General features: G+C 45.2%; 1 protein-coding gene across 1 annotated transcript in view; it reads right to left on the minus strand.

Annotated features, from left to right (window-relative positions):
- The window catches only part of TGFB2 (transforming growth factor beta 2), a 220,830-nt gene extending 196,340 nt beyond the window's left edge, over positions 1–24,490 (minus strand). Inside the window, exon 1 of the mRNA XM_082252625.1 lies at positions 23,576–24,490. Coding sequence (XP_082108751.1) covers positions 23,576–23,924 — 349 coding nt within the window. The 5' untranslated portion in view covers positions 23,925–24,490. The remainder of the gene's footprint in view (positions 1–23,575) is intronic.
- Between the last annotated feature and the right edge of the window lie 3,315 nt (positions 24,491–27,805).

A 27,805-nucleotide genomic window follows, 5' to 3' on the forward strand; every position in this document is an offset into this window, starting at 1 on the left:
AATAAGCGTATCTTTTGGGTGGACCAGTGACATTACTACAGTAATCAGTGCTAAAAATATGCAGTTACTTTAATAATGACACTGGCAGGGAAGGGGTTAACAGTATAGGTGATCAAGGGGTTAAATGTGAGCCTAGGGGAGTGATTCTAACTGTGGGGGGGCGTGGCTTGTGAAATGACCATAGAGACCTGTGTTCCTATATAGAAGGATCACAGGAGCTCTATGATCATTCCAGGGAGAACGGTCAGCTGTGTTTACAACAGCTGACCGTTCTTCTCTCTCAGCGGGGAGCGATCGCTGGTGTCAGACTCGCCCCCTAGCTCCTGCTCGCGATCGATGTACAGTGACGGCGGTTTGTTTAGGAGCGGCTGCCTGCCGAAGTACATCTGCGGCGGGCGGTCGTAAAGAGGTTAATTATTTGCAATGTATCTTTAAGGGCTTGTTCATACTTGACTACATTTCTAACACCCAACAAATGCTCCTATAGCGTTAGTATGGGTGTTAGACTCGCGTTAATGAGCTTTCGTATGGGCGTTACACTGGCTTTTTACAAGTGTTAATAATGGGTTAAAAATGCTCCCCAAACACCCTAGGGGCAGTTTTGAAGCGTTTGATCAGCGTTTAGGTGCGTTAAAAAACTGCTCCACAAATGCCTATTCTATTACAGTAAATTAACTAATCTTAACGCCCCGCAACTGTCTGCCAGAGCATTTGCAAAGCGTTACCTTTAGACTTGAATGGGTGGCGTTGAAAGGCTTCAAACATCTCTGGACTCTACATGAGGCTTCAATTTTGAAACGACGAGACGCTAACGCTTTATGTTTTGACAGTGTGAACAGCACTATATGCTGTCTAATGTATCTTTTGCAGATTCTTTGTCACTGCCCTGCCTCCTATGTAATCAATACACTTGTGAACTTTAGTCTGGGTTTTCCATATATGTGAATTGGATGTGGGTTTCCCTGCATCCAACTGGCCTGACAGAGGACTGTAACCGGTTCTCAATGGAGCCGGTTCACTCAACTCCGATGGCGGTCCAAACTGGAAAAGGGTCCTGTGTGTCTTTGGTTCTGTTTCAGGTCCATACCTGGATCCCCTGCTGCAAGCCGCGGCCGCAGATAGTGTGAACCCGGCCTGAAGGAGGTAATGGCATTTCTGCAGGCAGTTTCCTATTTGTTGTATTTATTAGAGTGGCAGGAGGCAAAGAATCCAGTTTGAGAGTGTGATGTACCCTGTTGGCCCTGCCTCTCCCCTCCATGACACCAGCTCTGAGGACATGTTCACATTAGCTGTGGCCGCGGTCCGCAGCAGGGGATCCGTTGCATCCCTGTTCACTGTTTCAGGTGTGAACCAATCCAAATTTTTGCCTGAATTTGGACCTGAAACGGAGCCATAGATGCACAGGACCCTTTTCCAGTATCGACCGTGGCCACTCCGGAGCTGTTTAAACTGGCTCCATTGAGAGCTGGATGCACTTTCCTGTCATTCGAATTGGATGCAGGGAAACATGCATCCAATATGCACAAGTGTGAACCCAGCCTCAATTATTTATTTTTTTAAAGACTGTACTGCCGTTTTATATCAGACCGCAGCTGAAAATGGTAATCTAAGCATTCAACTAAAACTAGCTGCAGACTTCAGATGGCATTTAAAGTTATTTCTGTATTCGATCTAAACAAAGGCCCTATCTTGGAGGAAAAACTAGTATCCTAAAATATTCGACCTGACCAACTGAGTTCACCAGGAAAATGTTCCACTGGAAATGTCAGCTACCACCTGTAAACAAAACCATCAGTATCTAAACCAGCAGTCCCCAAACTGTGGCCCACAGGCCAGATGTGGTCCTAAGCTTACCTTATTCTGACCCTTTGGGGGCTTATACTTTCACTGAAATGATGGGGCACTTATTCCTACCATGCACTATTTATTTCATTTATACACATGCAATGATGAGTCATAATTCCTCCCAGTGACAAAGATAGGCACAATTCCTCCCACAATCTCCACTGATGAGGCATTATTTCTTCCACTGATGCCAACAATGGGTCATTTTTACTCCTGCTTACCACATCTGCTAGGTAATATTTTTACTCCTGCTGATGACTAACCCTGAGGCATTTTTTACTCACACTGCTTACTGAGCCTAAGGCAGTGATGGTGAACATTGGCAGCCCAGAGAACTACATTTCCCATGATGCTCACCTACACTGCAGAGTGCATGAGCATCATGGGAAATGTAGTTCCAAAACATCTGGGGTGCCACAGTTCACCATCACTGGCCTAAGACATTGCTCACTCCAACTTACACTGGGGCATTTGCTACTCTCATTGGCCATAATATGGCCTTTTCAAAAGTCAGAGCAGTGAACCGGCCTTTTAGTTAGAAAGGTTCCCCTAACCGAATGCAGCCAGATCAGTGAACAACTATTAAATGTATGGCTACATAAAGAAAATGTTGATGGAGAACTGAATCTAAATAATGGAGTATGAAGTACATTAGACTAAATCTGATTCTAACTATTTATCAAATTACTTTTCTTCCAAGGTTTTCAACGGAATAAGTCCAAAAATGTTTGTTTTGTTATGCCACAAGAAAAAATATATACCATAATTACTGTAAGCCTTGTGGATTTTGATATTGTCCTTCCATAAAGTTGCAAGTACATTTTTTTTTTTGTGCTCTCTTTTCAGCTCCCATCCATGTAGTAGGTCCCAAAAACTTGTGGCCCCAAAGTCCATTGCATGCTCTTCACAGTGGACTCTGTCCAAGGGACATATTCATGATTTTTGAGGGCCCTAATGCAATTCTGATGTCCTTCAATTAAATTGCAAGTACCTATTTTTTGTACCATATTTTCAGCTTCCATCCACATTGGTGGCCCTTACAACATGTGGCCTCACATGTTGAGAAATATGGCAATATAACTGAGTGTCAAAAATAATGTAACTGACATATACATAAGGTTAAGTTGACATCCCTCCAAATGATTGAGTTCGGTTATTTCCATTAAAGGGTGCTGTTATTGCTGCAGCATGCAAAGAAATTTTAATCAATTGTGCGCTTTTATTCTTGTGGCAACAGTTAGGGGAAGGGAATTTTTTGATCTAGCAAAACTGTGCCCTGTGAAAAAAAAGCTGGCTCCATAAAAAACCCTGACCTCAACCATGCTGAACACCTTTAGGATGAACTGAAATTCAAATTTAGCACCAGGTCTTCCAACATCCAACACCAGTACCTGATCAAACAAACACACTTTTGGGGAGTTAGTGCCGGTTCACACTGAAGCGGTACGACATCAGGGGCGACCTATGAAGTCGCGTGCACCGCGACTTCGGCGCGACTTGCACGGACTTCACATAATGAATGTCTATGCAAGTCGCTCCAGGTCGCCCCAAAGTAGTACAGGACCCTTTTTCTAAGTCAGAGCGACTTGTGTCGCTCCTATTAGAACGGTTCCCGTACCACACAACGGACCGCGACAGACCGCGACAAGTCGCCTGACAAGTCGTATTAGTGTGAATGGACACTAAAGGCTGCTTAGCCACAAGGGAAGCAACTCAATAATCATGCCTATTGTATTAGAATGGAATTTCCCACAAGTTTACAAAATGCAGAAGTGATGATCAGGTGTCATTTTGGCCATATAATGAAGTCCTGCTGGCCTGGAGATCTGTTTTTGCAAGTTTTGTACCAGCCAATACAAACGATGAGTAGGAATTTAATTTTTATCTTGACCTTTATCCAGGATGCAGGGATGGGACCATGTCACCTTTTTAGGTCCATTAAAACATTGAAAACAAAAACAAATCTACAGGTATAAGTTCAAATCAAATCCTGTGCTATGTGGATGGCAGATGGGCCGAGACAGAACTTAGATATTGGGACATTTCCACCAAAGCCCCCGGGAGATGTAAGAATCCAATAGGTTAACTTGGCTTGCAGGCAGCTACAAAACCAGAATAACAGTTTTGGGTGGATTGACCCTTAAGCAGTAGAAAAAAAAAAAAAAACCTCTCCAACTTTTTCACCTTTATCCTAAACTGACCTGGACCCTCTTCCAATGAAATCAAAATGAAGACGTTGCTTTAATTGGTTTGACCTATGTGCTAATTTCATATTTCCCTGAGCCAAGCCCTCTGTTTGGTTTTGGAGCTAAGCCATTAAATGTCTGTCATTCTTCAGCCTGTAATCAATCATCAGACTTAATTCCTAATCCCCTGCCATTGAAGGTTAGAATCCTTTTTCTTTCTAGCAGAAGGTATAATTATATAGAGCATAGCTTGGGTTTATGTGCAGCGACTTGCGCTTAGCTAGCATTGTTCATCAGAGTCATATCTGGATATGTCTTTCAGTAACTCAAAGCCTCTTTTTCACTCTGTGTACATAATTGTAACAGATGTGAAGTCATTTGCAGTTTGATGAAGAAAAAACTCAGTTAAGAGCTATCACAGTGGGCACCGATCATGACCTGCACCGTTAAGACCTGCACTGTCACTACACTGGGCCACTTTTAACATAGAAGCCTTGGCTGTCAACTTGAAGAGGTTCTCCTTGGCACTTTACTGAAAAGTAAACTGGTAGACAGGCAAGTCTAGGATCACAGTCTCAGCAAAAGTCAGTTGTCCATAGATATATGAGTGTAACTTTAAACACGGTTCCAAAAGTGGACTGAGCCTTTAGGGTGAAACTATTGCTTTACCCTGTATTGCCAAAGTACAGGTTTATTCTGGAGCAAATTTGTGAGCACAAAATCATTCAAAATTGTTTTTTTTTTCCATTGCATATTGGGCACTCCTTACCTTTTCTAGAGCTCCCAGGGAACCTCAAAACCCAGGGGCAACAGGCTATGCAAATAGTGACCAAGCTACAATGGTTGTGGATATTGTGGTCAATGGCGCCACCTATTACAAAGATAGACCAATGGTAAGGCTCAATAAATAAAGGTGGGGCCAAACCCATAACTATAATAGCCTGGTCACTATTATCAGAAAAGAGCTTTCCAAAAAAGTGGTGGTGACATGAAGGCCTCCAGAGATGGATGCTACCTACGAAATGTAGACACCACTATTTTGTGCCCATAGGCAACGCTGTATCTTGGCCTAGGCCAACAAGGCCCAGGTCTAGGATGGCACTTTCCAGGGGGGCGTCACCAAAAGATGCCCCTGGGTCTTATAAGGGTGGACTGGGTCGGGAGTAAAATCTGTCTGGCGCCCCCCAAAAAGCCCCATATCATACATGGGAGATCAGTGTGTATATAATATTTGGGGGTCATTGTATATATAATACATGGGGGTCAGTGTATATATAATACATGGGGTGATGGGGGGGATCAGTGTGTATAAATAACACATAGGGGTCAATGTATATATAATATATGGGGGGTCAGTGTATATATAATACATGGGGTGATGGAGAGGCAGTGAATAATAAATGGGGGGTCAGGGGGCCATCCACCAGTTTGCCTGCCTGCAAGGAGACCTGGGGGCTTCAATAATAATAACAGATAAAGGGGTGGGACAAATTTAGATGGGTGGGGGCGCCCAATTTTAGTCTTGCCTAGGGCAGCACAAAACCAAAATACACCACTGCCCATAGGTAATCAGCTGGTGGCCCAGCAGTGAATCTTGCCACATATAAGCTGCATAGAGCAAAACTGGGACAGTGTCCAGAACCATTGATGTTAACCTTGAGTAGCTGTAATTGATGCCTACAATTCATCACCTTTCATGATAATAAGAACTATTTATGTGTAAGAAGCCAAGCTGTTTCGTCTTTGCCACTGCTCCAAACAGAACCTGCTTGTTAATACAGCTTCAGAGTAATTAAAATCACAATAAAAGACATTTCAAGTATTCTGTGGGTAGAGGAAAGTTAATACTGAACTCTGGGCAAACAGTTAAAATATAAACATGTGAATAGTCTTATCAGCCAAAAAATTGTGCAATAAAAAAAAGCACCTCTGGTCTCCAAAGGGCTGACGTTCAGAAATGTATATATTACAGGTACTTATGCAGTGCTCTACATATATATATATATATATTGTACATTTACATCAGTCCCTGTCCTTGTGGAGTTTACAATCTAATGGTCCCTAACTCACATTCATACATATACTAGGGCCAATTTAGCTACTAGCAAGTCTTTTGAGTATTAGAGGAAACCAACACAGGAAAAAGGAAAGTATGAAAACTCTACGAGGGTAGTGCCATGGTTGGGATTCAAGCCGAAGACCCTGGTGCTGCTAGGCACAGTTATGGCCCAGTTATGGACTAATAATCAAGAAATGCTTTAAATATGTAAAATTTCTCACAAACACAGCACTGGCTATGACCACTTTAACCCAACCATATTAAATAGTTATCCTGAGCCCACAACTCCATGTAACTTTCTGCTATAAAAAGGGCTTTTTTACTTCTAAAAGCTGGCCGTGCATGGATCATATTTTGGCCATTTCCTGCTAAACTGGCTGAAATTCAATCCATGGGTGGCTTTGCCCCATCCTCAATCTGAGGATCAAAGGAGCCAAGCAGAAAATTATACGCTGAACAGTAAAGGCAGCCAATCAGCTTCGACAACTGTTTAGATATTTTGAGAGCGGGGGGGGGGGGGCTTGCCTATCCATGTTCTTTAGCATGGATGGAAGGATCTATAATATTTCTTCTGTTCAGCCTGCAGACTGAGGCTGGGTTTACACTATTGCAAATTGCATGCAGGTTTCCCCGCATCCAATTCGCACGACAGGAGACTGTGTCACACAGCTCTGTGTTGGCTGCGGAGCGGCTTGCAGAAAAGTCCTGTGTGTCTTCTCGTCCATTTCAGTTCTGAATTTGGTCAGAAATTCGGACCGAATTCGGACCTGAAACGGTGCAAGGGGACGCACCAGATCACCTGCTGTGAGCCCCTCCAAATTCAGTGCGAACCCAGCCTCAATGAATAAAATCTAAGCATGCATAGTCAGCTTTAGTCACAAGTGGCAGCATTAATATATGTTAAAGTAACATTACAGTGGTTGTAGAGCCTTAGGCCCCTTTCACACGAACGATCCAATCAAATCCGCCTGTCAGTTTTTTAGGCGGACTTGATCAGATCCTCCATGCATCCCTATGGGGCAGCGGATGTCAGCAGTGACATGCCCGCTGACACCCGCTGCCATCCGCATCCGATCCTGTCCCTGAAATCCGGACGGATGGAAACCCTATTTTCCATCCGTCCAGGGGATCGGATGGGATGAGAGCGGACAGGCGGTCCGCTCTCATCCGATTCCCCCATAGAGAGCAGCGGGGCTCTGGCACCTCCCTCTCCGCACACAGAGCAGAGAGGGAGCTGTCATCTGCCTGCTCAGCGGGAATCGATCCCCCGCTGAGCAGCACGGAGTCCGTCAACGGAGGCAGACTGTGTGAAAGAGCCCTTAAGGTTTTTCACCTTAACGCATTCTTTGCATTAAGGTGAAAAACCTTCTGTGCTGCAGCTCCGACCCCCCTTTTTCCTATCTGAGCCTGATCTGATCTAACGATGTGCCACTGTCGCTCTCCACATTGGACAGATAGCAGCAGGAGCCATTGGCTCCCTTTGCTGTCAACCAAAAGTTGTGACATGGGAGCGGGGCTGAGTCCCGCTGTCTGTGTCAATAGATGCAGCAGCAGGACTCGGGAGCAAGCCCACATGGGTGCCCCCATGAAAAATGGCTTTCTGTGGGGGCACCTGATGAAGAGGAGGGGCTTGGAGTGCCAGTGGGGGACCCCGGAAGAAGAGGATCGGGGCTGCTCTGTGCAAAATCATTGCGCAGAGCAGGTAAATATAGGCATGTTTGTTATTTATTTATTTTTTTTTTTTTAATCGAACATTTACAACCACTTTAATTTTTCATTTTATTTTAAATAATATTGTAAACCTATCTGCTCTGTGCAATGGTTTTGCACAGAGCAGCCCCAATCCTCCTCTTTTGGGATCCCCCACCAATGCTCCAGGCTCCTCCTCTTTGGCGTGTGCCTTTTTTATGGGGGCACTCATGCGGTCTCACTCCTGAGCCGTCCTGTCTGGGTCCACTAACACAGACTGGGCAACTCAACCCCACCCCTTGCTCCCTTGCCACATCATTTGAATGACAGCAGCAGGAGCCAATGGCTTCCATTGCTATCAATCTGCCCAGTGAGGAGGGAGACAGCGGTGAGAGCCACTGCTCTTGTGCACTTCACTGGATCAGGATAGGGCTCAGGTAACTATAAGGAGGGCTGGGAGGATCCTGCAACTCAAAAGGTTTTTTTTTTAACTTAATGCAAAGAATGCATTAAGGTAAAAAAACCTTCAAGCTTTAGAACCACTTTAATATGATTTTTAGATTGTTTCAAGTGTTCATTTGTATGACATGTAATATATTCACTTTAATGCTAAAAATAACAGCAGTTTTTCCTTTTACCTGCAGCTAGGAATGATGTCTTGAAAATGATTACAGGACTATTACAGCTGTAGACTGAAAATAGTTTTGAAAACATTCCAAAAAACTCCAAGCCAGTGAAACAGAAAAAGCTTTGTACATAGGAGCACAATGACGATCTTTCATCTTATATGACATGACACGCCGCACTGTACTTCCTTCCAAGAGTTTATACAGCCTGGATGTGCCTATAAAATGGAAATGAGCAAAGCAAGATAAGATTCAAGATTACATCGGAGGGTTCCACCCTCCCTTCCTATACAAATCATTATCTGCCGTGCTGCCTGAAGGAATACTCTGGCATTTTAGGAACAGCCAGGCAAGAAACAATTTTAAAGAATGAAGTTCTGCCAATGTAAAGAGTTCCCCCATAAAGGAGAACATTATTGATGACAGTTTGCTCATCCTGAATCCCCTCTGAATCTTTCCAAGACTCTTCTCTTTCAAATGTCTGCTGTCGAAAGTTTTCCTTCACTTCAACATGTCTCATGCTGCTGTTACCCTCTCACTGTTTGTTTGGAGGACAGAGAAGAGCTCAAAGAATGTATTATTTCCTTACCGTACTTAGTCTACAAAAGCTTCAAACTGTGCTATGTTGATGGCCACTCTGCTGCCACGCTGCTACTGAAAACTGGTTTTAAATATCAGTACAGCACCATCTGGATCAAATTATAAACCAACAAAAATGCCAAATATATGGCTAGACATTGGTGGACACTTGACCATCACACCTACAGGAGCTTGGTGGACATACCACTCCAAAACCATGGGCATCAATATAGCATATAGCTTCCTCTTTGCAGCCATACCATCCTCCACTCTTTTCACATGATTTTGGAGTGTGCCTGTCAAAGTGTTTGCCCAATTGTGAGGTCAGGTATTGATGCTGGATGAGAAACCCGGTTTGCCATTCCAATTTACGCCAAAGGGATTCCACAAGGTTGATGTCAGGGTTCTTTGCAGGCCACTTGAGTTCCTTCACCGCAGTGGCCTCCAAACTGCGGCTCATGGGCCAAATGCAGCCTTTTGTGTGCCTTTATTCGGCCCTTGGTGCACTATTCCTCCCAAAGATACAAGGCACTATTCCTCCCTTTGATATCAACGATGAGGCGCCATTTTCCTGGCCACAGTCTGGCCCCCCTAAAGTCTGAAGGAAAGTAAACTGGCCCTTGTTTGTAAAATGTGAAGACCCCCCTGCACCACAGCAGACTCATCGGATTTACTAAAACTGGTACACACAAAATCTGGTGCAGCTGGGCATAGTAAGCAATCACATTCCAACTTTACCTTGTTCAATTAAGCTTTGACAATAAAACCTAGAAGCTGGTTGGTTACTGTGCACAGCTGCATCTGAACAGATTCTGTATGTTCCAGCTTTAGTAAATCCCCCCCATTAGGGCTGAATGATAGTCGATGTGATTTCGACTATCGTTCTATGGGCGTGGGCGATATTCATATCGCCGAAAACACGATATTTACCATTAGGCAGGGAGAAGTCGGGACTCGGGGGGAGGAGGAGGACTCACAGTGCTGGCAGCCGTCCCACACGTTCAACGTTGAGCAGCGTGCCGTGAGCAGCTGTACAGCTAACCAATCACGCGTGCCTGCACACCTGATTGGTTCCCTGTGCCGCTACTCACATGATTGGTTCGCTGTGCCGCGCTCACCCCTCGGTCAAGAGAACTAGCTCCAGGGCGGCAGAGGGAACGTGTGGGACAGATGTCATTTCGGGCTGTGTTCTTCTACCTCCTACCACAACTGTGAGTCCCGACTCTGCCTAATCCGTCTTCTGCATTCCACCCAGAGAAATATCGCGATATATATAGTTGAAAACGAAATATCGCAATGTTCTTTTTTCCCCAATATCGTGCAGCCCTACCCCCCATCATGTCCTTACGGAACTGGCTTTGCAGAGAAAGGGGTTTCCCCCAAACTGTTATTGCATAGTTGGAAACACACGATTGATTAAAATGTCTTTGTATGCTGTAGTATTATTAACAGTCCTTAAACCCAATTATCTACATAGACCTGTCCCAGCTAGGACTGAGAAAGCCAACACACTTCTGTCAAAGAGTGCCACTGTATTGAAAATCAGGCTGTCAGTCAAACCCTCCAGCGCAATAAAGTATAACTAAAGGCAAAACTTTTTTTTTTCCATTTTTGGATAGAGTGGGGAGGGATTAGAACCCCTGTTAGTTTTTATTGCTTTCTGTGCCCCTGTTCTGCCAAAAAATCCAACTTGCCAAATTCTCCAACAACGTTACTTCCGTTGAGTGTACACCAGGAATAATTGGAGATTTCGACCACTTGGTGTTTTCACAGAACACCGGCAGCCTGTATACTCCGGTAGATGCTATAATTATTGCAGATTGTTAGTCCTGCTAGTAACCAAAAACATGGCCGCCTCCAAGGCGTCGACAACTAGCGGGCGGACTAACATTGTGCAATAATTATAGCATCTACCGGAGAGTACAGGCTGCCGCTGTTGTGTGAAAACCCCCAATGGTGGAAAACTCCAATTATTCCTGGTGTACACTCACCGGAAATAACGTCGTTGGAGAATTCGGCAAGTTGGACACCCCCATTAAGGAGATTCACCCTCTCTATTTGTCCTGTTTACCATTATCATTGAACGTGAAAGTAAAAGAAAATCCCACATTTTGGGTTGTCCCCAGAAAGGTAATAGAGGGGAAATCTTCTAATGGGGACACTAGTTCTGGTGACCTGGGGGTTCCCAAGGAATTCCCTTAATTTGTAGAGATTTCCTCTCACTTCCTGTTTGGGTATGGAACAGGAAGTGAAGGAAAATCTCTGCAATGGGACACAGATGGCAAACAAAATCTGACAGGGGTTATAACCCTCCCTTGCTCTATCCAAAATGGAAAAAAAAAAAACTGCCTATAGTTCTTCTTTAATGCCAAGCGTTTTCCCTGTGAGTGACAACAGGTGTCTGCCTGGCAGTGTAAGGTATAATGAGATTGCTATCTCACCTGAACTTTACTGTGCGTTGACCAGTACTGGTGATGCAGGCGAAAGGGGATTGGCAAGCAACATGCAGACATGGAATACTTTAACTTTCCAGAAGAAGTTGAAATTTGCACCAGTGAAATTGGTAGGCTTCTATTCTGATCTATCACAATATATATGCATGGTAAGGCATTGAGTGTATTGCAAAGGTGAACCCCAGGCAAACAGCTAAATGTAAAAAAAAAAAAATATATATAAATATATATATATATATATATATATATATATATATATATATATATATATATATATACACACACACTATCATAGCTATCTTGGTGACCCCATTTTTTTGCTACTGTAGTTAAGCATTACAGCTTGGTCACCTCCCTGCCCCCAGCATGTGACTAGACAGTAAAGGAGCAGCTGAAGACAGATTAGGTCATCTCCCCCATTTTGGCAGCACCATATGCTTAGTGCTGGCCCTCCCTCACTATGAGTCTTGCTTTGCAGGAGTCACAAGGTATAGGAGGCCTAAAATGCATCCCTTGGTGTCTCTTAAAGGGCCACATTTAATAATCATAGTAGTGATCGACCGATATCGGTTTTTCATTGCCGATACCGATATTTTGGTCAATGTATATCGGTATCGGCCGATATGGGCTGATATTTTCGTACATTTAAAAAGAAAAAACCCCTCCTCTGCACTTAAAAGCATTCAAAACGCCAAATTTGGCTGTTTCAAATGCTGTCATTTTTTTAATCTGGCGTCATGACATCACTTCTGGGTTTTTGCATGGAGACCCGATCAGAGCCGAATGCGGCTTTGATCGGGTCTTCAGCGGCCGTGCAGGCTGGTTGCCCGGGTCTCCCTGTGGGACGGAAGACCTGGGCGAGCCGCGGAAGGCGGCGGGAGGGGGGGCGACGTCCTCTCCAGCTCCTTGTAATGACAGCCGAGCATCTTCTCAACCGTATCGGTTGTCATTACAAGACAGCCGACTGTTGGCTATGGACGCCGGACAGCTGTGATGCCTCCAGCTGCAGGCATCACTCCGGTACATGCACTTTCCCGAAATATCGTCAATATCAGTAACCTCAGGGGCCGATTCCGATATATCTGGGAAAATGCAGATCAGCCCTCGATATATCGGCTTTGCCGATAATCAGTCTATCCCTAATTTAGAGTCATAGAATGAAGACTTTCTAAGAAAATGGTCAGAGACATAAGCCATGCTTAGGAGACAGTCAGGAACTGGGGATATATTACATGAAACTGCTAGAGATCACTGCTACTACAGGCCGTTGACAAAGTAAAGCTCCCTCTATACTGACTGCTGGGGCCCCAGGGCCACACTTCAAACACATTAGCTGCAATGAAATAAATATTGGTTTTCTGGGTTTAAAATATACATTGAGCTGTTTAATCTTTTGAACCTCAAACATAATGCTCCTCATACCGGGACACAGACAGGAGGGGTAAAAAGACAGAAGAGAGTGCTGAATTGTTTCTGGAAGTCGCCAAAGAATTATATACAATTCCTTTAAATACCTTTCTTGTCTAAAATTCATTGCAGGAGGTTGGCCCCCTGCCACATCTACCAATATTAACTCTATTTGTAGGGCGCCCTTAAGCCAAAAATAATATTTAAAGTGAAAGAAGCCTTAGGATATAGATTTGGTTGCTCACAGTTTTGCTTTTAAAGCTCAGTGATGCTAAAAATATCTCTGAAAATGGCTTAGAGCGGCCTATCAGCACAGCAATATAAAGCTGGGGAGGAGTATAATTAGAGCATACTTGCAATAGCTAAAGAGAAGCTGGCCTGGCCTGCTAATAACTTCACGCTCAGAATTCCCCACCCGGCTTTCCCAGGCCACTCCGTCCACACTGTGACCTTGTGCCTAAAAACTGCGTCCACCTAGCTGAGTCCAAACATCGCACTGGACCCCTGACTAAAGTAAAATCACCACTCATCAAATTAGATACAGAGAGGGGCAATATGGACAATTCCGATCTGAGATAGATAGATAGATAGATAGATAGATAGATAGATAGATAGATAGATAGATAGATAGATAGATAGATAGATAGATAGATAGATAGATAGATAGATAGATAGATAGATAGATAGATAGATAGATAGATAGATAGACTATATTGTCAAAAGTATTGGGACACCTGCCTTTACACGCACATGAACTTTAATGGCATCCCAGTCTTAGTCTGTAGGGTTCAGTATTAAGTTGGCCCACCTTTTGCAGCTATAACAGCTTCAACTCTTCTGGGAAGGCAGTCCACAAGGTTTAGGAGTGTGTCTATGGGAATGTTTGACCATTCTTCCAGAAGCCCATTTGTGAGGTCAGGCACTTATGTTGGAGAGAAGGCCTGGCTTGCAGTCTTCGCTCTAATTCATCACAAAGGTGTTCTATCGGGTTGAGGTCAGGACTCGGTGAAGGCCGGTCAAGTTCCTCCACCCCAAACTCACTCATCTATGTCTTTATGGACCTTGCTTTGTGCACTGGTTAAAATCATTTGGTGGAGCGGGGATTATGGTGTGGGGTTGTTTTTCAGGGGTTGGGATCGCCCCTCAGTTCCAGTGAAGGGAACTCTTAAGGCGCCAGTCATCCATAAAGACATGGATGAGCGAGTTTGGGGTGGAGGAACTTGACTGGCCTGCACAGAGTCCTGCACATTGGGCCAACTCAATATTGAACCCTACGGACTAAGACTGGGATGTCAGACAGATGGATAGATAGAGACAAGGATAAATTATATAGATACGTATAGGTAAGGTATACATTGTAAGCAGTGGTGGCCAGTCTATTGGGGGCGCAGGGGCCCCTTCCCCCCTATCCATGCATCCGGCCCCCTAATCTACATGCAGGGCGCCAGACGCATAGGTTTTTTTTTTTTAAGAACATGATTAGAGCCATAGGCTCTAATAGGCCTCAAAAAAGGATGGGCTTGGGGCGCAAAGCACTGTGCCCTGAGCCCACCCAGTTGTGTGACAATAACAAATGCATATTCCCTATTGCCACACTGAATCTCCTCCTGGCCAATCAGGAAGCGGGTACTGAGACCCGTTTCCCGATTGGCAGAAAGGAGAGGCCATGCTAGTGGCCAAGGAGGAGGGAGGAGACGCAGGGGAAGCCCACGGAGGAGACTGAGGGGGAAGCCGCTGCCGCCACCTGCCCAGGGTGAGTGAGCCAGCGACCGGGGGGTTAGGTGTGCGGGCTGGAGTTAGTGTGGTCTGGGGAGGGGTATGGTGTGGTCTGTCTGCAACCCCCCCCCCCCCCAGCCCATGGAGCACCAGCCGCCACTGATTGTAACCTCTAACAAGCAGGGTCTGCAGATGTCTTTTGTATTGTAACTGCGCCGTCTGCCTTCATTTTGTAAAGCGCTGCGCAAACTGTTGGCGCTACATAAATCCTGTATAATATAAAGATAAAGAAATAGACAGGCAGCAAGATAGATAGATACTGTATATAGATATGGAAAGAGAGAGAGGGATGGAGATAGATAGATAGATAGATAGATAGATAGATAGATAGATAGATAGATAGATAGATAGATAGATAGATAGATAGATAGATAGATAGATAGATAGATAGATCTGTCACTTGCTCTGTAAGACATGGAATAAGCCTCCGATGTTTATTGATCAGTTTGTATTATGAAGGATGGTTAGATATACAGTGGGTATTCAGTTCACAGAACACATCTTTTATTTATTTCCATGTTCATACATTCTACATCGCCCTTCGAAGCTGGTATAGATATTTCTTGGAAGTTATATGGGAATACTCAGTGCTGGATTCAGCAGTGACATGCCATAACCCTAACCATTCCGGCAGAGCTCCGTATCCCAGCTCTGCTCTCACACTACAAACGTCTGTCGCCCTCTGTTGGCAAAAAAAGATGACTGCATGCAGCTTTTCCCAACTCATCCCAGTTCAGCCAAGTTTGTTTTTCTTTACTGAGCAAAAATATTATCCTTAAAGGTATGCAAAGAAGGAATCTGAAATGTATGCAAGGCCTTGCCTAGTATTTATATTCACATGCATATATTACATATCAAGCATGGATGTCTGGAGAAAGTTGCACTTTTTTTGTCCTGTACAGCTACATAGACACATCACTTGTTTGATAATTATTTTGTTACTACAGCTTATGAGGAAGAAAAAAATTGTGTATTTAGACTATCCATTTGGCTTCAGCGGGTAACAGGCATTTCTGCCTGGAGCAAGTACAAGGGTGGAATGTATTTATCGTTTTCCTTATGAAATGAACCGTGTTATATGATCATCAAGAACAAGGAAGCAGCTTGACTGCCCTGAAATCAGAGGATCCTTATCCATTTGTATATATAGAATGACTTTATCAAGCAAATGGGATTGAGCATTAAAAAAAATGAGTTGTTCTAGATTCTGCGGATGCTGCAGAACCTCTTGCTGAGCAAGACTGAGGGCCTTTTTACGTTCTTGCATTTTAACATAAAGGTTACGGTGCACTACAGTGCATACATGTCACGGTTGTCCATAATAAAGATAATGTCTGTTCCCATGTCAGCACTGCAGTGTGTAAAAATACATGTCTATTTCTTTTCTGCATTGTAGTGCATTAGAAAGCCCAAAAATATATATAAATGGCAACATTTCAGAACGCATGTAACAAAAGTTTTAATGGATTTTGATGCATTGCCAACATACATTAATGAACATCTAAAAGCCTTGATGCATGAAAACGCGCCTGACTAATGCTGCAAAAAAACGCACACCTAAGCACACACAAAGATCTAAACGGTGGCCAAGACAACTCACCTCCAGTCTGTATAGGCGCTAACTAACAGGTCTGTAGTCCAAAATGTCCTGCAGTATCTGGGGCCATTCAGGTCACCAAACAATCTACCCTGGAAAGGCTCTACTAAACCCCAGTCCACCAAAAACCTTTATTTCGGTTCTGTGTGGTTGCTGGCATGGTGAATCACATGCTGGCTCCTTTTGTGGTGAGATGTTGCCAACAGAATTTCACTTTCTGTCCAACAGCCATGAACCAGCCAAATGATGGTGTCACTTTTTCTCATGGATTATCCATGATGCAGGACACACAACTAATTGGGTGACGCCTTCGTTATGGCTTGTTGGGGTCAGGCAGAGTGGAAATATTAGGTTTTGGTGGAGCTGGTCTAAAAACAATGATGCAGTAAATATTGTTGCATTTGTAGGCCACCAAGTTCTTCGTTGAGTTTTAAACAAGCAATGATATCCAGAATTTGGATACAGAAAGTGATACCTGTGACCCAGCAGTACCTTTCAGAAATACTATCAAGGTTTGCAAGGGTGGTTTCTAATCATAATAAAGACATTTCCTTGCCCTTAATAGTTAATCAATGTCCTCTAAAGGTGGCATTATGACACAGGCCCAGACAAACATAGAAAACAGGCACCCAATTCAACACAAACAAGTCCTCTCTATTGCTGTCAATGAAAGCATGTTTTTCCAAAGACTGGCTTCTGAATTACAATTCTAATTCATTATTGAAATGGTTGTAAACCTCAGACATGAAATATGAACAAAACATATTCCTCTATAGTGTGTACTTGTCTCAACTAAGTGCAAAAAGTGTTATTTCTGTCTGCTGCTTTGTTCCTCTGCTATTGGCATGAATCACTACTGACAAGTTTTCCTGACGCCAAGAGATAAATGGTGACAGGGGAGGGACCTCCAGTCTGATTGATAACCTCAGCACTGTTCCTCTGTGCTGTGTAAATGGGGGTGTGTCCCTTCCCTCCAATCAGCTCTCCTCACTGAGCCCTTCAGAGTGTAACTTCAGCCCTCTGCCCCCTTTTTTTCTGGCAGCTCAGACAAGCTTTATAAATTCTGGACTTTGAATGATTGTAGAGAAAAGAAGACTGCAGATGAACTAGTACTACTTCTAAAGGAGAATGTGTTTCTTCTCTGTGTATCACCCAAGGCCAGTCAGTTCACTGGGTATATTTGAGGGTATAGGAATGTTTTTAATCATACTCACTTATGTGGATGTAGCATCGGTCCGATGCTGCATCTGTCTCCTGCCAGCTCTAAGACTGAGAACCGAGCGATCAAACACTGCTGATCACTCGGTTCTCAGAGCTGCCTGAGTAGAGAGCTGGTGACTGTTGGTCACCGGCTCTCTGCTCTGCCACCCATGCTCACTGGAGCACTGGACTGTGGAGGGGGCAGGAGCGGCTGGCTAAGGCTCCCAGCGGCTAGCTGAGAGGCTTAGCCAGGTTCCGGTCCAGGCATGTGGGCGGATCCCGACCATATGGTTGCATTCTTTCCCAAGCCTGGACCAGCTCTGTGATGTCAGCCGACAGGCTAAGGCTCTTAGAGGCTCGCTGAGAGGCTGAGCAGATGTGCCGGTCCAGGCATGTGGGTGGATCCCGACCATATGATTGTGATCTTTCCCAAGCCTGGACCGACTCTGTGATGTCAGCTGACAGTGGGCTTCAGCCTGCTGTCTGCTGAAACCGGTCAAAGGAGTGCAGAACGAACTGCACTCCTGTGATCCACAGGAGTACAGCCAAATTACCTTTGCTGTACTCCTTTAATTGGTTCTCTTATCAACACTTCATGTGAATGAACACAACTAAAGTTTATATACATAAATCATGTATGATCAGCATAGGTGTGCACAGCATGCCGCAATAGGGTGTGCACCTCAAAGTTCAAACACATATGTGTGTGTGCATGTGTATAATGTATATACTGATGGTGTCAGTAAGGCAGAGATTGGTATCAGTAGTTTTTATTTATATTATTTTTTACAATTTAATTTATTTTTTTACAGATTTTTTAGAAGCCCCGTTAGGGGGCTTTGGTGAAATAACAGGGGTTTAAATGAGGGGAATCTGTGCCACACAGGGTGATTAGAGTGTATTACCAATCATCCAGTGAGCACGCCTATGATGATCAGTGCAATCCAGGTCTAGGCAGCTTGTGATTGACAGTTTTTTACATAGTCAATCATTTACAGCAGATACATTGTAATAATTACATTCACAGCTACAAAGTTCAGTAAAACTAATATGCAAGACACACCAATTGCTGCCAGTTCACAGCCCTCCGTTGGGACCAGCTGGGAAATGCTGCAATACAGTATCTAGTTATATATTATGAATTAAAGGAGCACACCATTTCCACAAAGCCATTGTCTATTTAATCAGTAGACAAAGCCTACCTCCTAAGCTTTCATCTTCTCCACCTGGTTGTCCTCATTTGCCAGTGTCCTTGTCATCTGAGAAGCCACAAATATAGGTCTGTGAGAATACATGCCAAGTGTACTCAGGTTCTGGACCCAGCCCCTCTGTAGTTCTCAGGATGGGAAGTGGCGCCACAAAGAACGAGGAGAAGGTGGATCATATACGGCTTAACTCGAAAGTCAACTGAGTTGAAACGAAAACTTTGGCACAGAACCAGGGTTTCCTAAATAGCAGTACTAGTTCACTGATAGAAACAATTAAGTACTGCTCATGATACTTTTTAATTGCACTAACTTACAAATTTTCAGGACAAGCTTTCAGGGTATGTCCCCTTCTTCAAGGACCAAGTAGTACTAAGGTCTTGAAGAAGACGTACCCGCAGCAAATAAACCAGTGCTGCCCTTGAATAGGCCTGCCATGTTGGATCTGGTAGCCTGGATTGTCCTATTGGCAGGAATAGTCTAATGCCCCGCTTCCACTGAGCGGTACGGTACGGTTCGGTACAGTACTCAATTTTTGCCGTTTCCATTGTCAAAAGTTGTAAATGGTACCCTAATTCCGAACCATACCGTACCACTTTTCTGGTACCCTTTTGTTGGGGTACCAAGCACATTAGTACCGTACCAACAGGGTGGAGCAATACTGTTGAGGTACTTTTGAGCTTAGGTACTGTTGGCGGTGGAAACGCAAGCCTGATCAAGGTGTACCGTACTGAACCGTACTGAACTGTACCAAACCGAACCGTACCGCTCAGTGGAAACTAGGCATAAGTGTTTCTGCAACTCCCCATCCTTCTAAATTTTTAAACCTGCTAAAGAAAAAAAAAAAAGAACAAGGGTTTGGATCTAATTGGGGACCCTTTGCACTTTTTTTTTTTTTTTTACTTTTAAAGAATGTTTTGATATTTTTTTTAAAAAGCGTGCAAAGGCCCAACTGCACCATCAAAGAGTTAACTGTCACCTACAAGACTGCCAGCAGTGCATAGCAAACTTTCCTTTGGCTGACAATCAACTTCCAGAGTGCAGTTCACATTCAGTATTTTGCTTAATTTTTTTTTTCTCTCCCTTTCTCCAAGTAAATGTCTTTCAGTGGCCATCAGCTTCTGCAGACTCCTCTGCTTGTCACCAGCGCTTCCCAGCTGCTCCCCACAATCCCATCCCACGTAAACCACTGAGGTCCTGGAGCACCTGACCACTGAACAAGCCGGAAACTCTATCCTTTCTAAACCCTGGTGGGATTGTGGCAGAGGGAAAAGCAGCACCAACACCAGAGGCAGAAGCAGCTCCACCGTCAGCTGTTCAACTGGAGACATCGAGCCTGAACGACATGCAAGAGGTTCAAATTCAAAAATACGCAACGCTCATGGAGTAAGATCATGTTATAAACACATTAAGGAAATACAGCGTCATAAATCTCCATGATTATAGCCAGGAGCTACCGAATGGGAAGACAAGCATAGCTCTAAGATGCAAAAAACAAAGTGGAAATAAGGAATCTGACACGTAGAAAAAAAATGGAAACTGCATAAAAGCAAACCTAAAAAAAACTGACTCCAATGTACAATAAATATGACTACCTCTATGGACTGTGTGTGGGCACTTATAAAGGAGGGGGTGATGGTGGTAGGTAGGTGGAACATTTTTTTATAAGCAAGTGGGACAAAGACAATTCAAAAGCATAAAATAAAAACAACAGGGTGGAAGTGGATACATAAATACAAAGAGATACATGAAGGAAATACAAACAACTAGCTGTAAAAATGTTTCCAAATTTTGTTTGTAAATTTTACTCACTTTGACCTGCATGCATAATAAAGACAATATTGCAGGATGGAAAATAGAGGGCAAAGCATCTATAGATCTATGAAACCATTCATCTCAATAGAGAGCATCTGAAATATCTAACTAGGGAAGTATATAGAAATGTAAACAGTGCATACAACACCACTATTGGCATGCCACATAAACATCTGACACAGATGTGAAGAGGCAGATAAAGTACTGCCCACTAAAGGCTATACATCTTCTGCACGGGTAGATTGGACAGAGGGCACAATACACATCATTGATTCCAATGTGGATTGTTTTTGAATGTTCTGAATGTTGCTTCTACAATGAAAAACCTAACTGGGTAAGACATTCCCCCACCACCACCCTTATAAAAACACCTAACCCTTAAATGACATGGCTTTAGTACTGGCTGTAATGTGTGGGCACAGTATTTACAATGAACAATGTAGGTGAATTGAGAATATTACATAAACCTATACAGAAAGAAACATTGGGATTGTTGGAAGTGATTACAACTTTCTGAGTGAGCATTTGACACATACATAAGAGAAGGCTAAAGGGTCTGGGAACCTATGTTCAGCACCTAGAATAAAAAGTTTAGCATGTGGAGGACATTTTACACATATAGAACATTACTGATTCCAACGGGAGACAATCTATGCAGGTCTCAACATACAATTTTAGGAATGCCAAATACACAAATTCTAAGGATAAGCCCACAGAATGCTTCTACTGGGAGGACATGGGCAGAACCTTCTATACAACCACCTGGAACTAACAGATTATGCTGAATACCTGCTGTAGAAATTGGTAAAGATCAGAACTGTATCTATTTGTGGACAGTAGATAAGGGGGGCATAGCACAGCACCAACATGCACACAATCACTCATTGCAGAGGGTCATATATGTACCACACAGAAGCTTCTACCATGCCAACAAGAAAGGTGCTGAAAGTGGGTAGAGCAGTCTATGGGATCATCTGGATACAGAAGATGTGCTGACCCTTAATACCTGCTGTACAAGTTGTTTTAGAGTTGTCCTGCACCTACACATCTATCTATGGACAGTAGACAAGGGGCATAGCACAGCACCAACATCCATACAATCACTCACTGCAGAAGGTTCAGAAGCTTCTACCATGCCAACCAGAAAGTTGTGAGTAGAGGCAAAAACATTACATAGGATTATGTAGAACTAGAAAATGTACTTAAAAACTCAAAAGAGTGCCTGCTGTTAGTTACACATTACATGGCAACTACACATCTGTCTATGACAATATTCAGGGTGTAGAGCCCCAACATGCAAAGGATCACTTAGGGCAGAAGGTTCTATATATGCCACACAGAACCTTCTATCATGCCTACCAGAAAGCTGTTGGAAGTGGGTAGAACATTCCATACAATCATCTGGAACTAGATATGCTAACATTGAATACCTGCTGTAGAAGTTGGACTGCATCTACATATCTTTCTATGGACAGAAGACAGGGGGCATAGAAGAGCACCAACATGCCCACAATACTTCATTGCAGAAGCTTCTATCATCCAACCAAAAAGCTGTTAGAAGAGGAAAGCACATTCTATAAGATTTTCTGGAACTAGATTATGTGCTGACACTGAGTATTTTCTGTAAAAATGGGTTAAGACTGCAGCTAGATATCTATCTCTGGATACTAGTAGACAGGGGCACAGCATCATGTACACAAACACTTACAACAGAAGCTTCTATCATATCAACCAGTAGCCTGTTGGAGGTGGCAAGAACATTATATGGGATCATCTGGAAGTAGAAGATGAGCTGACACTAAGTACCTCTAGAAGTTGTTTAGGATCAACACTGTAACTACATGATCTAGCAGAGCACCAACATGCACACACTCACTGTAGAAGCTTCTACTATGCTAACCAGAAGCTTCTAGCAGAGGGAATAACATTGTATAGGATCATCTGGCTCTAGAAGAGTACCTACTGTTAGTTAAGGATTGCACTGAACCTAGAATACTTCTGGCAGAGGGAATAACATTGTATAGGATCATCTGGCTCTAGAAAAGTACCTACTGTTAGTTAAGGATTGCACTGAACCTAGAAAGCTTCTGGTAGAGGGAATAACATTATATACGGATAATCTGGCTCTAGAAGAGTACCTACTGTTAGTTAAGGATTGCACTGAACCTAGAATACTTCTGGCAGAGGGAATAACATTCTATAGGATCATCTGGCTCTAGAAAAGTACCTACTATTAGTTAAGGATTGCACTGAACCTAGAATACTTCTGGCAGAGGGAATAACATTCTATAGGATCATCTGGCTCTAGAAGAGTACCTACTGTTAGTTAAGGATTGCACTGAACCTAGAATACTTCTGGTAGAGGGAATAACATTATATACGGATAATCTGGCTCTAGAAAAGTACCTACTATTAGTTAAGGATTGCATTGAACCTAGAAAGCTTCTGGTAGACAGAAAAACATTCTATAGGATCATCTGGAACTAGATGTGCTGACACTTAGTACTTAGAAGTAGTTTAGGATCAACAGTACACCTACAAGATCTAGCAGAGCACCAACATGCACACAATTACTCAGTGTAGAAGCTTCTGCTTGGCTAACCAGAAAGCGTCTAGTACAAGGAAGAATATTCTGCAGGATCATCTGGAACTAGAGGATGAGCTAACACTTAGTACTTAGATGTTAGTTGGGATCAACAGTGCACCTACATGATCTAGCACAGCACCAACATGCACACACTCACTGCAGAAGCTTCTACTATGCTAACCAGAAGCTTCTGGCAGAGGAAAGAACATTTCTCTATGGCTCTAGAAGAGGACCTATTAGTTAAAGATGGCAAAGCACCTACATATCTATCAGTAGACAGGGGTATACCGCCAATAGGCACTAAGTGCAGAAGGTTCTACCTATGCCACACAGAAACTTCTACCATGCCAACCAGAAAGCTGCTGGAAGTGGTCAGAAGCTTGTCACTAAACATGTGGGACATCCAGATGTGTAGACACAGACTAAGTCCTGGCTGGAAGAGTTATGGACAGGTGACACACATGGAGGATATCTAAGTACATAGAGTGTAGAAGGTGAAAATCACGTACTCGCCCAGTGCTCACGTCCAGGGGCTGAGTGAGGGCACTTACTTTCAGAGGGGAAAGGAGGGGGGAGGAAATCAATTTTGTAAACTTCCTTAGCATAATATTCCTCGTCAGTCCTCTCCCTCTCGCACAGCAGGGCTCTCTGGTTGGCCTTCTCCTGCAGCAGGTCTCTGGTACTGTTATAGATGGAGATGACATCCTGGGAGACCTCCTCTGGCTCCGGGTAATCCTCCGGGGGGCTGGTGAGCTTCAGCTTGCTGAGGATCTGACCCCGGATCGCCTCGATCCTCTTGCGCATGAACTGATCCATGTCTAGGGTGCTGCAGGTAGACAGGCTGAGAGCCACCGCCGCCAGATCCAGGGTGAGGACCACACTCAGGAGATAATAGTGCATCTTCAGGGGGATCCTGGGAATAATCCACACAAAACACAGATAGAAATAAAAAAAATAAAAAAGTTTCCAAAAGTTTTTAAAAAGTTTCTAAAAGTTGCAAAAAAGCTTCTAAAAGTTCCAATAAAGTTTCCAAAGTTCCTAAAAGTTCCAAAGAAAAAGTTCCTAAAAAGTTTCTAAAAGTTCCAAAAAAAAAAAAAAAAAAAAAGGTTTCCAAGAGAACAGTTTTCCCCGAAATTCTAGAGAAGGTCCCGCAGCCAGGATCCGGTCAGAAGGAATGGGAGCAGAGAGAAGGGGCTGCCGGTACCGTCATGGAGATGACACTCTTCTGCTAGAGCTTCCTGGGCTGGGAGGTCCAGGGCTGCCAGGAGTCGGGTCCAGGCTAGGCTGGTGCTGGCTGGGGGGAGTGAGCTGCAGGAGATCCCGGAGTGGGCTGCATACAGTGCGGGGATCGGGGGGCTCCTCCTTAGCTGGCCGGGGCTGTGCAGACCGTTAGAAGGTTCGTAGTCCGCCCCATGCGCCTCTCAGCACCGCCGCTCAGCCGGGGAGAGATAAGAGGACGGGCTCTCGGGGCCGAACACACACATTTATAAGTCTCCCCGCACCACGTGTCCGCCTGCCACACTGTGACGTGCTGCCGGCTCACTGCACAACGCTCGGTCACAGCCGGGGTACGGGGAGATGACAGCTGGGGTACGGGGAGATGACAGTCTGGGTAGGGAGATGACAGCCGGGGTACGGGGAGATGACAGCCGGGGACCGGGGAGGTGACAGCCGGGGTTATGGGAAATGAGAGCTGGGACTCCCATCATCCATGGGGGAAACGGAGCTGTCATCTGTCCCCCTCCTGTCACTGTCCCCCTCCTCTCTTCCCCTTCTGCCATCTGTCCCACTCCTCTGTCCCCCTCCTGCCATCTGTCCCCCTCCTCTGTCCCCCTCCAGCCATCTGTCCTCCTCCTGTCATCTGCCCCCCTCCTGTCATCTGTCCCCCTCCTGTCATCTGTCCCCCTCCTGCCAACTGTCCCCCTCCTGCCATCTGTCCCCCTCCTGTCATCTGTCCCCCTCCTCTCTTCCCCTTCTGCCATCTGTCCCATTCCTCTGTCCCCCTCCTGTCATCTGTCCCCCTCCTGCCATCTGTCCTCCTCCTGTCATCTGCCCCCCTCCTGTCATCTGTCCCGTCCTGCCATCTGTCCTCCTCCTATCATCTGTACCCCTCCTGCCATCTGTCACCCTCCTGTCATCTGTCCCCCTCCTCTGTCACCCTCCTGTCATCTGTCCCCCCTCCTGTCATCTGTCACCCTCCTGCCATCTGCCCCCTCCTCTGTCCCCCTCCTGTCATCTGTCCCCTCCTCTATCACCCTCTTGTCATCTGTCCCCCTCCTCTGCCCCCCTCCTATCATCTGTCTCCCTCCTCTGTCCCCCTCCTCCCATCTGTCCCCCTCCTGCCATCTGTCCCCCTCCTGTCATCTGTCCACCTCCTCTGTCACCCTCCTGTATCTGTCCCTGTCCTGTCATCTGTCCTCCTCCTCTGTCCCCCTCCTGCCATCTCTCCCCCTCCTCTGTCTCCCTCCTGTCATCGGTCCCCCTCCTCTGTCACCCTCCTGTCATCTGTCCCCCTCCTGCCATCTTTCCCCCTCCTCTGCCCCCCTCCTGTCATCTATCCCCCCTCCTCTGTCACCCTCAAGTCATCTGTCCCCCTCCTCTGTCCCCCTCCTGTCATTTGTACCCCTCCTCTGTCCCCCTCCTGCCATCTGTCCCCGTCCTGTCATCTGTCCCCCTCCTGTCATCTGTCCTCCTCCTCTGTCCTCCCTTCTGCCATCTGCCCTCCCTTATCTGTCCCCCTCCTGTCATCTTCCCCCTCCTCTGTCCCCCTCCTGTCATCTGTTCTCCTCCTCTGTCCCCCTCCTGTCATCGGTCCTCCTCCTCTGTCGCCCTCCTGCCATCTGTGCCCCTCCTCTATCTCCCTCCTGTCATCTGTCCCCATCCACTGTCCCCCTCCTGTCATCTGTCCCCCTCCTCGGTCACCCTCCTGTCATCTATCCCCCTCCTCTGTCACCCTCTTGTCATCTGTCCCACTCTTGTCATCTTTTCCCCTCCTGTCATCTGTCCCAGTCATGTATTCTGTCCCACCTTCTGTAATCTGTCCCTCTCATCTGTCCCCCTCTTTTCATCTGCCTCCCTCATCTGTCCATCTCTTCAGATCTGTCCCCCTGCTGTCATCTGTCCCCCTCCTTTCTTCTGTCCCAGTCATGTCTTCTATACCCCTCCTGTCATCTGTCACACTCATGTCTTTTGTCCCCTCCTGTGTCATCTTTCCCCCTCCTCTGTCCTCCTCCTGTAACCTGTCCCGGTCCTGTCATCAGTCACACCCTGTCCCCCTCCTGTCATCTGTCCCTGTCCTGTCATCTGTCACATCATGTCCCCCTCATGTCTCGTGTCCCCATCCTGTCCCTGTACAGTCACCTGTCTCCGTCCTGTCATCTGACCAAGTCCTGTCATTCCATCCCATCCTGTCATTCTGTCCAGTCTTGTCATCCTGACTTGTCCCCTTGTCCCAATCTTCTTATCTAATCCCGCTATTCTGTTCACAATCCCTGTTTTCTCATGCTCTCTTTTGGTTTCCCTTATCCTCCTGCCTCTGTCATGCCCCCTTGTCCCTGATTTATTGAGCTGTGTTTTTCTTGCCCCCCCCCCCCCCCCGCCTTTATCTTCTCCCCATCCATGTCCTGTACCTTGTCTCTATTTAGTCCTTATGCCCCTGCATTGTACACACACTTATCCCCTGGTATGTCCCCTTGTCCCTCTCTTGTTCTCATGTCACTGTGTTGTCCCCATATTTTGTCATCTTTCCCTGTCTTCCATGTCCCTGCCTTGTCCCTTGTTTCTGTCTTGTCCTTCACTCTCTTTCTTGTCTGTCTGTCTGGTCCTACTGTCCCTATCTTATGCCTTTGTCCCTGTTTTGTCCTTCTGTCCCTATCTTGTCCCCATGTGCCTGTCTTGCCTCCTTTCCCTATTTTGTCTTCGTGTCCCTGTCTTTTTCCCCCCTGCCCATGCCTTGTCCTCCTGTTCCTGCCTTGTCCCTAACTCATCCCGTTATCTCTGTCTTGTCTTCTTTTTTTTCATGTCTGTCTGTCCTGTCCCTCTCTACTTGTCTTGTCCCCCTGTCCCTATCTTGTTCCTATGTGCCTGTCATGTTCTCCTGTCCCTGTCTTGTCCCCTGATAATGCGGTGTCCTCCTATATTTTTATGGATTTATGTGCCCATGAGCCTCCTGTTAATGACATTTTTGGTAAGTGTAAGGTTAAGGTTTTAACCCAAAAAAAAGGTTAAACAGCATAGTCCTGTTGCTGTCTAATTTGTCCCTTTCTTTGCTGTAAAAAAACCTGGTTGATCCTGCATGTACTTGTGTTTCCCCCTATATGGGCTGACCATGGTAATTATGGCTGCTAATCCATGATACCATGATCAGTTTACGTGTTTCCGTCATCCCACTACTTTAGAGTTTCTCCTCTCTTCCCCTCCCTCCCTGCGTGTCAGTTCCAAGTGTGTGAGTGATCTCCAAACCCGCCCCTCCCCTGCTGCCACTATTTTGTGTGGCAGTAAAGTCAGTGAATAGCATTACTGTCAGCCCCTCTGTTATAACAAGGTATAATACAGAGTGTCAATGTTTTTAAAAAAATATATACTGTTAAATACCTTATTTCAGAGTGCTGCTGTGCAGTCTCGTGACCCCCCGCTGCTCTCCTCCCCTAATCTGTGGACTACAGCAGGAGGGGCTCAGCGGACAGCACAGGAGTCATGTGACCTCCGGGCTGATGTCAGAGGGGAATCTCAGCCCTTCCCGCTGTAGTCCTTAGACCCGGTGGAGGAGAGCGGCAGGAGGT

This window comes from Pelophylax lessonae (genome assembly GCF_965119305.1).
Source record: "Pelophylax lessonae genome assembly, chromosome: 3".
Lineage (NCBI taxonomy): Eukaryota > Metazoa > Chordata > Amphibia > Anura > Ranidae > Pelophylax > Pelophylax lessonae.